Raw genomic sequence first — 10,602 nt, forward strand, 5'->3', positions numbered from 1 at the left:
GGCTCCAGGCTGGCAGCAGAGGACACTGAGGAGGCTCCAGGGCTGTGCCAGCTCGGGTCAGGCTTGCTGTGAGAGCCCCTGGGGCTGGCACAGCTGGGGAACAGCCCTGGCAGCCAGATGTTAACAGGGCTCACACCAGGTGTGACAGATCTCTGCAGATGGGCTGTCACCACCACAGCCCTCCCCACAGGAGGACACAGTGAAGGAGCCAGAGCTCTGCTCACCACCCCAAGCAGCCATGGAGCCCCAGCATCCTCCCCTCTGTGGGACAGAGAGTTCACAGCATCAGCAGAGAGGAGATTCCAGGAGGTGAACAGAAGCTACTTCAGCTGAATGCACATTAACCCTCAGGTGGAGTGGAGATGAAAATATTTGCCCTGATGTTTTTTTTAAAAAAAGATTTACCATTTCTAAAGGAAAGGCCATAAAAAACCTTGGCTTCCTAATGGTCTAAGAACAACAATAACCTAATAATCATTTTCTTATGGACAAAATACTCCCAAATATTTCTAATGAACCATTACAGCATGCATTGCAGATTTACAAGCCTTCATTTAATTACTTCCACTGAAACAAACACACAAATCTTCCAGCTCGGTGCTGCCACACACACACAGACAAGAGCACCAAGCCCTCAGCAACCTTCCTCTGATGGACATTTTTTTTCCAGGAAATGACACAGAGACATAGGTAAAAGGTGATTTAGATAGACTGCTGTGTCACAAATTGTCAGGATCTGATTTAAAGACCTTGCCTTTGTCAAGAAAGACAGTTGGGTGTCTGCTTTAAAGAAGTACTGGGAATATTTTCATCAAAGGTTTGAATTGAAAAACAGTGGGAGGTAAATATCTGAGATGTTGCCAAGAAAGACCGCTATATCCGTGCAATTACCATTAACAGGGGACAGCAGTGCTTCAATGAAGTAATTCAATCTGGTGTCCTACATTTTATCAGACAGCAATTTCGAGTTCTGACATAAAAGGCTGAGAAAGGGGATTGGACTCTTTTCTCTGAAATTCAGCCTTAATTCTTGCAATCAGGAGATGTGTTCTCTGCTCCAGGTACAAGCCTACCATCCCTCCAAGGGACTCAAAGAATAACCCAATATTCACCTTCAAAAGAAGAATAACCTAATATTCACCTTAACACCACTCATTCACATAGGAACAAGTCATACTTTGGGCAACTTTCAGAGCTGAGTGCCTGCAGAATTGCAGCACTGTTTTCCTCCTGACTTCACTACCTCAGAATTTCCTCACATTGTGAATTTTGTAAGAAAAAGACCTATTGCTTTTAAAAAAAATAAATGATATGATGCAGCCTAAATTAATAAATGTATTCTTCCAAAATTTAAGGGAGGAAGAGAGACTATTTCTCAAAAAATGGCAACACAAAAAGCTTCTAGAAACTGCCATCAGAATAACACCATCACACAGCTTCTCCTCATCACTCAGCCACACTGCACACTCCTGCTTCCTGAGAGCTTTCTGCATTATCCTTCTCCACAGGAACCCTCTCAGCCAGCCCAAAGACTGCTCTGCTGCTCTCCAAGGGCACCAAGTTGGCAGCAAGAACAGCTCTGCATTTTTGGCCTGCATTTCTGTCCCCTGCATTTCTGCCCTGCATTTCCTGCCCTGCATTTCTGCCCCCTGCATTTCTGCCCCCTGCATTTCCTGCCCCCTGCATTTCCTGCCCCCTGCATGGCACAGCACAAGCTTCACTCCCTCCCCACACAGAGCCCACCCAAACCCCTTTTCCAGGGAAATCACCACATTTCACCCTTTTACCACTCTGATTTTTGCCATGAGTGTGCTGTCTATAAATCCTTGTGTTACACCACACAGCTCTTGAGAGGTTCTCCTGCTCACAGCACACAGCTGAAAATGTTCATTTATATTTTACTGAGCAAAATCTCACCACAAACAATAATGCTGTGAGATAATCTGCAACAGGAACAGTCCAGTGTGGCTCTTCTCACTGAGATACAAATCCCACCAAGCTCCAAAACCCCACAAAGAAAAGCAAACCAGCCCTGGAGTCACAGGGAACGTGGTCAGCCCCCTTTACACAGCACAAAGCCAGGAGTCACTGCAGAGAGGAGTGCACAGAATCTCCTCTGGACACTCAACACTATTTCCCCTCCAAAATATTAAAGATACAATGCTACTGAGCATTCTCTTGTAGTGATGTGAAACTGAGACCCTGGGAAGATGGAGGCTCTGGGTGTGACAGCTTAACTGCTTGCAATCAAACTAATTTGCAGTACGATGACCTGAAATGAGTTTAAAAGCACCATAATGCATGTTTAGCAATCAGTGAAGCAATCCTTTATTATTCAGGTTCACATCTGCAATTTGTGTCACGTGTTACAGGAAAGGGAAAGAGGGGGAACACAAAAAAAAGAATCTTTTTTGCTTTGCAGGAGTTGAGGAACAAAACATGAGCCACAGTAACGTGGGGCACTCGAGACCAAACAGACTGACAGCGAATCTTAAGGCTTTCTGCTACTTAGAGAAATCTTATATTGTCCAGAAGAACTTATTAAATTAAAGACTTGCCTATGAACGATTATGTCTTGATTTTTTCTAAATTGATTTTTGCTGGGAAAAAAAAAAAAAAGATTAAGCAAGTTCACCTGAAATACCACAAAAAATACAAACCAAGATTGCCTGCAGGGGTTAAACTAGAAATGAAGTTATCAACCACCCACTTCCAACACTACCCTGTCTAGAGAAGGGGGCAAAGAGTGCAGAGTGTCATATCACCCCTCAGATACATAAACACTCTTCTTTCCTTCCTTTTTCCCTTCTTTTTTTATATCTCCATTCATAATTGTAATCCTTGGGGGAAAGGTGGCTCCAACAAGCTAAGTGGGAAATCACAGGAGGAGGAGGAAGAGGGACCAACAAGCTGGAAGCATTTGCTGAAGAAAGGCAGGAGCAGTAAATGTAACACCATCCCAGAAATTCCTGAAATTCTGAAATCTGGTCTCAGTTCTGTTTGGTTGGGTAGAAGCTGCTGAGGTGCCCTGCTCTCCTCCTGTCAGATTTGGACAACACAGTTCCACACACACAGTCCAAAGAATTATTAGTTATTAATTATTATTAGTTCCAAAGAATTACATGGATTAATACCTTAAATTCAAAGCACACTATTCAAAAAGCATGAGTGTGCATTAGGGCAGGATTCTACAGTGGCTGAGGAAATACCATCCTGAAGGGCTGTAAAAATAACTGAGCTTCACCATCTCTGTTCAAAATCATCTGAGGAGAGACCCAGCCTGACCAAATTCCAGCCCAGGTCATTTATTCTGCTTGCCTAATCCTTCCCCAAAAACCCAGTCAATAATATATGAAATATACAGTTTTATTTGCCAAAAAAACTGTTGTTTTGCTTCAATTATTGTTATTGTGATGAGCAGGATGCTGGAAATGCAGCTGCTCCTGCTCTCCTTGCTTTGCTGGCCATGTTGTTAGCAAACTCTTTAATGAGCCTCAGCTCTCCCTAGGAACAGCACTAGGGTTTATAAATGCTAAAATTAATAGACCTGGGGTAGACTTTATTGCATGCAATGTATTTAGTTGGCAATGATGATGCCTCCCTTACAGCAGCACTAAGAATAAACTGCATTTTTTAATGGCTCCTGGAAAACAAAAGACAACAGCTAAAAGATTTTAGATGAAGGAACACCAGGTTTTCCTGATCTCAGGGCACCTCACCAAAACTGCTCCACTGAGGGCTGCAAACTCTAATGAGTAATTACAGCCCACAGAGACATTTCTACTGGGGATCTTGGCCACTTGGCTTGAATCTGAATTTACTATCAGAAGATTCATAAACTCTGTTGTCAGCTTCACTTCTGCAAAGAATGGGCACATGGAGAATTTCAAGTGAAGTTAAAATGGATTTCAATATACCCTTCACAATAATAGTTGGTAAAACTAATTACAGTGAGAAAATTGGAGATCATTCATTACCCTACTAAGCAAATTAGGATTCGTTAACAATGATTTATAGCACCAAAGAGAGGATAACAAGGAACCTCTTTCCAACTCTGTTCACAGGGGATGTGACAGTTCATGGTGTGGTGCTGACCCAAAAGCCACTGTGCAGTGCCTTTGTGGGCCACAGGGAATTTCAGATGGACACACACCTTCACAGCAGCAAAATGCATTTAAATGTTTGCCTTCTAAAGTTAATAACTGAAATAAATAGTTATTTTCTAAAATAACTGAGCAGCTTAAGCTACTTGCAGGAAGTTTTTTATTTACCAACAGCACTGTGCATGTGATGTGGAGTAAAGCACTGCATCCCTCAAGATTTACTCAAACCCTTCCAAATGGTATTTTTGATGTAATTTGTTCTCTCCTGTGGGTCCCACTGCACTTCCCTGGGGTGGAGTCTCCTCTCACCCAGGACTCACAGACATGAGCAGCTCAAGGAACAGAGCTCAGCTCTCCTCAGATCACTGCCACAACACACAGACCAGGCAAGGAGGGACAATCTCCCCTTGGAAGGGCTCTCTGGTGGAACCAACTCCACATTTCTGCTGCCAGATGATGTCTCGGGTGAAAACCCCTCCCAGCACACACAGAAACGGCTGAAACATCTCAGCCAAAGGCTGATTTTCCATCATATCCACACTAAACACCACTGGTGCTCCCCTTGTTCTCCCTGGGATGGGTTTTTAGAGCTCTGGGTACTGTAATGCAACATTGCACAAACATCTGCTGGACCCAACCCAGGGCCAAACTGGACAGCACAGCTGATCAGCCAGAGCCCTGGGGAATAAACTCATGATTTATGTTTGTCTGAGTCACCAGCCCATGTGCAAACTATGGTTTTAGCTGCTTTTTAACTTTTTTTTTTTTTTTTTTTTTAAGGTGGAGCAAAAGCAATTTTTGGAAAAGAAGGGTGACAGGAGTTTCCTGCCTTCCCAATGTTATTTCCACTATTCACCAGCTTATTACCAAATTCTACCCTGCTCTGAAAAATTCACAAACTCTCTCCATCTAGAGGAAAAGAAAATAACACAAAAAGGCAATCCAAATAAAAAACCACCATTAAAAGAAGAACAGAGAATTCTCAGGAACTGGAACAAAGACTGAAGAAGCAGACATAAACAGAAATGGAAATAAGTTGCCAAAAGCAGAGAAACTGGACAATTACCAAAGAACCTGACAATCTTGGGAATCAGGGCTGTTTAGAAGCAAAAGGACTCAGTTATTTAAGTTTTGATTTCTGCTCTGTTTTGTGTTGCAAATCAATGAACCACCATTTACTTTAACAGGAATTGGGCTGGGTGCAAGATACACAAATGAGCAAAAACCATTCTTCAAAGCTAGGTAAGAGAAAAAGCTTTACTGTAACACAAATTCCACTTGCATTCTAAAACATCTCAACCTTCTGAAATCTCAAGACAGCTGGACAACATTAAAAACTCCCATAACTCAAATAGTTTTCCTTTTAAAGTTAAAGAGATGGTGATTTTTTTTCTTCTGAAATTCTAACTGCTTTCCAATTATCTGATCTGACACCTTGATGAGATGTAATCTACCTTATAATCCATCTCTGATGAGAGACAATGACAATTTGCAATGCAAAAACTATCAATGACAACCAGGAGATCTTCCAGGAAATATTAAAGTTATGATTTCTTAGGGTGCAGCAATATTAACAGCACACCTATTTTTCTTCTTTTCATGTGCACCAATCACAGACTGGATTAATCCCATAGGAAGAAGTAAAGTCAGGTCAGCACAAAAGGCTTCCAGGCAAATTACAATAATTTTTACCTCTCCTTTTCTGACTGCTGGTTTAACAAAATACAAAAACAACAGGAAAACAGTTCCTCCAACAAACACCAAGACAGGCACAACAGACTCCAACAAAAACAACTTTTAAATAAAACCTACACAACATACCAGCACTTCCTGAAGTAGAGGAGAGTTGCTCCCAACCAAAATCCAAACTTGAAGGTGAATTTAGAGCTCCAGGACAACTCTGCTCCATGCCCTCTCCCTCAGTGACCACTCACTGCTGCAGGGCACCTCACTAAAAATCTGTTAAACCAGAGGCAGCTGGCTGATTGTTTAATTAAAGGCACCTGGTGTTTAATTAAAGGCACCTGGTGTTTAATTAAAGGCACCTGGGTGTTTAATTAAAGGCAGCTGGGTGTGGTTAGGCTGCATCACCTGATGGAGATCCCCAACCCTCTCCATTGGCAAAGCAGGTTGTAGATGTCCTCCCAGAGTGGGCATCTTTCCTTTCCTTGCTGCTTTTCCAGGAACATTCCATGGAGACAACAAGAACAGAAGAATTTGGAATTTCCAGCTTTGCCATTCAGAAATTGATCTTACAACATAAAATCAGATTAGAGTCCAACCTTCACCACCACTGAAGCTGCAGAATTAATTACAAGGATGGAGCTATCATGGAGATATGAGAGGAATGATTTTGTGTTACTGGGAAGTGTCAGCTTTATAAACCTGTCCTTCCACACTCAGTGATCTCCAGAGGAACAGCATCTAAAAGTCATTTTAGCTTTGCAGGCACAGGACCCATCAGCCCCAGTCCTGAGTGCCTGGCACGAGCAGGCTCCTCTCCTCCAAGGGCATCCCAAGCTGGACCTGGATCATCTCCAGGCTGGGCAACATGGCCTAAACACACGAAAATTCCATTAATATTTGACAGCAAACATGTGCTACTTAATCCATACCTCAGTGTTCATTCCTCTCTGAATAAAACCTGCTTCCCTCTGCAGTAGATGTCCACCAGGCCATTTTCACCTACCTGCTTCCTCTGTTCCCTCTGGTGAGCTGCAGTACAGAATATTTCATACTCCAGTGTACAAAATGCACCAAATCACTTCCAAGAGACAAAGCTTTATTCTTATCTATTAAACTAGAAGTTATTTTACTGTATTTGAGACCAGTGACCCCTGTTTTGATGTTCTGGGTTAACACCAAACACAAAAACTAACAGTCTTTTCTAGTTAAAGGCTTTGGAAAAAAGAAGTCAGTTCAAGTGCATATTCCTTTGCACTTTGATAATACAATAATTACATTGATCAGAAACACATGCTAATTGGATCACTCTGGAGCATTTTTCTCATTGTCTGGTACCACAAAACACATCTGGGTTTTATTTGCCCCATGTAAGTTAATAAGAGTTTGGGCTTGTTTTAAAACAACAAGCAAGATAATCCTAAAAACAATTTTCCAAAGTGAAAAGGGAGGAAGAAACCCTTCATGTTTCATCCAAGACTGTGTAAGTGTAAAAACAACTTGAAGATATAAACTGAAGGATGTTTCCTACCTGCTTGGCTGTTAGTGAGGAAAGGAAAAAAGCAAATTAAAAACTCTTAATTCTGTGACTACAGAAAAGCAAGAGCTCTGTTAAATATATTAATGGCACCAACAAGGGATGTCTCCCCCACCTACACAGACCTAAATTGGAATGGTTTAAGGTGCCAATCCATCAGCCCTAGAACACGTCAGCTTTCCTCTCGTTGCTGAATCCCTTGCTCAGGAGAGCTGGAAACTTCCAAGCTTTCTGTTGGAGCATAGGGGATGCTGACACCTTCCAGATTTTCCCTTTAGTGGACCAACCCACAGACAGTATGGTGCAGGGAACAGCAGATGGCTCCTCTTCTGTTACCTCTGCTGCCTGGAGAGGAAGCACCGCTCTCAAACCATGCATATTCAGCTCTCGCTGCAAGAACAAGGCTTATTTATCCATGGCCCAGCCCAAAATACACCTGTCCCATTCCAGAGCATGCCTACAGACCTCCACATCACTGGAATTTTCCCAGACAAAGGAAAGCAATTTGTTCTGGACTATGGGAAGACATTCAAGGCTTGGTTTTAATTCTAAATAAACGTTGAGCTACTTGACATGATTTCTCCCTTCATCCCCTCCTTCTTAAAAATATGACACAAACCAGGGCAAGTGATGAAAAAAGGAAACCAGCTGGTTTTTCTGTTTCACAACTTACCTGACACTGATCTGGGCCTTGATATAATTAGAACAACTACCACAAAAGTTTTTCACTGGAGGATGCTCTTTTCATTCCTCACCAGCAGCAGTGTGAATGTTCTGTTTGTGCAGAAGTCCAGTGGAAATCCAGCATTTCTCCAGGTATTGAGCAATTTTGGTGCAATCTTTGTGAGACCACACATACACAATTTAATCCCATAACTTTCTTACAGGATCACAGACTTCTATGACAAAAGACTAAATTCCCCATGAGCTAATAGAAGGAAATGACTCTCTGGGAATGTGACAAGAGTGCAACCAAGTTTTTCCATCATGTCATTGAATACCACAGGGTTTACTTTTCCCCAGGGATCAGTGGCAAGCAGGTTTTGATTGTACAGATAATTTCACAGAGCAGTGCTATGGGACAAGGCTCGCTGCATTTTACCCACCTGGTCTTGGGCATACCCAATGCTCTGCTTCTCCTAAAGTTATTATAAATTAGAAAAGATGTGCTTGGAGAATACAGCATAAGTTACAAAAAAAACAGGATATGAACAATTTAAATATAAATTGTGGAAGAAAATAAGCAGTACATTGGATTGACTGGAAAATGATTTTTTTTTTACTCCCAAACTTATCTGTGCAAGTAAAAGGGATATTGATGAACGTGGGAATGAAAAGAAAATTATGAATATAGACTGTTAAATCAATACAGGTGCATGCAAATAAATCACAAACCCCCCAAAAAAAACCTGATCAATTTTCAAACCAGCTGGGGCCTGATCTGCTTCTCAGGACATAAAATGTAAATCTGGCATAAATATAACTTCTGTGTTTTCCACCAGCCATGGGCTTTTAAGCAACAGGTAGAAATAAACCCTGTGCCACGTTGTCTGGGCTGTGGTGCACAGGAGATGAGGAAAAACATTTTAATGGGCTCCTTAAAACCTGTGAATCAGCAAGAAGAGGTGCAGGGTGGAATCAAGATGCTCCCATCTCCCCTTAGAGAGCTGGTGAGACCATGGCTCGTTTTATTTGCTGTAACTCTGTAAATTAAGTGCTGTTAAAACTCATGCAGTAATTAATATGACACCTGATTAGCTCAAAAGAACACGGACCACCGTGCTGGAAATCTAACTTGCAGTGGGTTTGTGGAGGAAGAAATAAGAAGGGTGTGCTCAGAGAGGGGCTGGGGATATCCCTGTGTCCATGCATTTTGTGTGAGGAGCACTCTGAGAGTGGAGACACACTTACAAAGTAGCCTGTTCCCAAGCTGGAAGGAGCTGAGCTCTGCAATAAAACACAAAGACAAAGTGGAAAGTCAGTGATGGTTTTTAACACGTTCCAATCCACACAGCTCATTACAGCCCTTTCCAAGCTTTTCATCACCACATCACAGCCCCGGCGTCCTGCCCCTTGTCATCTGCTACTGAAACAAACACTCTGCTGCTTCATTTCCCCCTTTACATCTCTCAGCCACTCCGAGATGGTAACGTGCTATTTACTGAATTCCAAGCTTCTGCAGTGGACGTAATTGCCAATTTATTTGACAGGCAGCTGGGTAATGAATTAATGATGGCATTTCGCCCTGCACTGAGACTAAACAGACACTCATCAAGCAGCCTCCCTGACATGCTGACATTCAATGCCCTGGACTCCAGCTCCTCAGCTTCGTGGCCACAAAGGGGCAGGAGGGAGGGGGAGAAAGGGAAAAAAAAGTAGACTGACTTCAAAACAAAAAGCCCGGTGGGTTTGGATGACTTTTTCAGTGTATGACCTGTTTGCCAATTTATTCCCGAAAGGCCCCGCTTAGTGCACACATAGTGCTTTTCTAAAATGAGACATTTTGTAAACATAATTAGTAGTCTGAAATGTAAAGAATGCGTGGGCACAGGGAAGCTGCTTTAGTCAATGTACCATTTTCTGGAGAATGCAGTCACTACAATTTCCCATTTGGATGTCCACACTGTTTGACAAACCAAGGATTTAGAAACAACAACAGCGAAAGCAAACAGCAAATATCTAGAGTGTGAAATAGATTTCAAATCTCAAACCTATAAAAATAATTAAAACTAATATTGCTACCGTGGAAAATAATCAATTTGTTTAAATGTTATTTAAAAAAAAAAGAAAAAAGCATTGTGAAATTCAGTTTAAGTGGGACACGACCACAACCTCTAGATTCACAGGAATTAAGGAGATAAAGGGTTTTGTTTCATTAGTTTTTCATCTAAGCAATGGGGATTACACAGCAGGTTCTCCCAGAGATGTGGGGGAGCCCAAAACATCCCGATGCTAATCCAGGTCAGGCTGTTCCTCTGCAGGGGAGCAGCTCCCAGCTCCCATGGCCACAGCAGCAGAAAGCAGAGCCCATTCTCCAGAGCCCCAGGGTGGAGATCCTGGAGCTCCTGGAGCTCAATTCCCACTGTGGAGATCCTGGAGCTCAATTCCCACTGTGGAGCTCCTGGAGCTCAATCCCCAGTGTGGAGATCCTGGATCTCAATCCCCAGTGTGGAGTTCCTGGATCTCAATCCCCAGTGTGGAGATCCTGGAGCTCAATTCCCACTGTGGAGATCCTGGAGATCCTGGATCTCAATTCCCAGTGTGGAGCTCCTGGAGCTC

At 42.5% G+C, this 10,602-nt stretch overlaps 1 protein-coding gene across 1 annotated transcript in view; it reads right to left on the reverse strand.

Moving 5' to 3' along the window:
* Positions 1–10,602, reverse strand: part of AUTS2 (activator of transcription and developmental regulator AUTS2) — a 668,592-nt gene that overhangs the window by 351,784 nt on the left and 306,206 nt on the right. The window contains exon 4 of the mRNA XM_033519007.1: positions 9,235–9,270. Within this exon, the coding sequence (XP_033374898.1) occupies positions 9,235–9,270 (36 nt within the window). The remainder of the gene's footprint in view (positions 1–9,234; positions 9,271–10,602) is intronic.

This window comes from Parus major, chromosome 19, assembly GCF_001522545.3.
Source record: "Parus major isolate Abel chromosome 19, Parus_major1.1, whole genome shotgun sequence".
NCBI lineage: Eukaryota > Metazoa > Chordata > Aves > Passeriformes > Paridae > Parus > Parus major.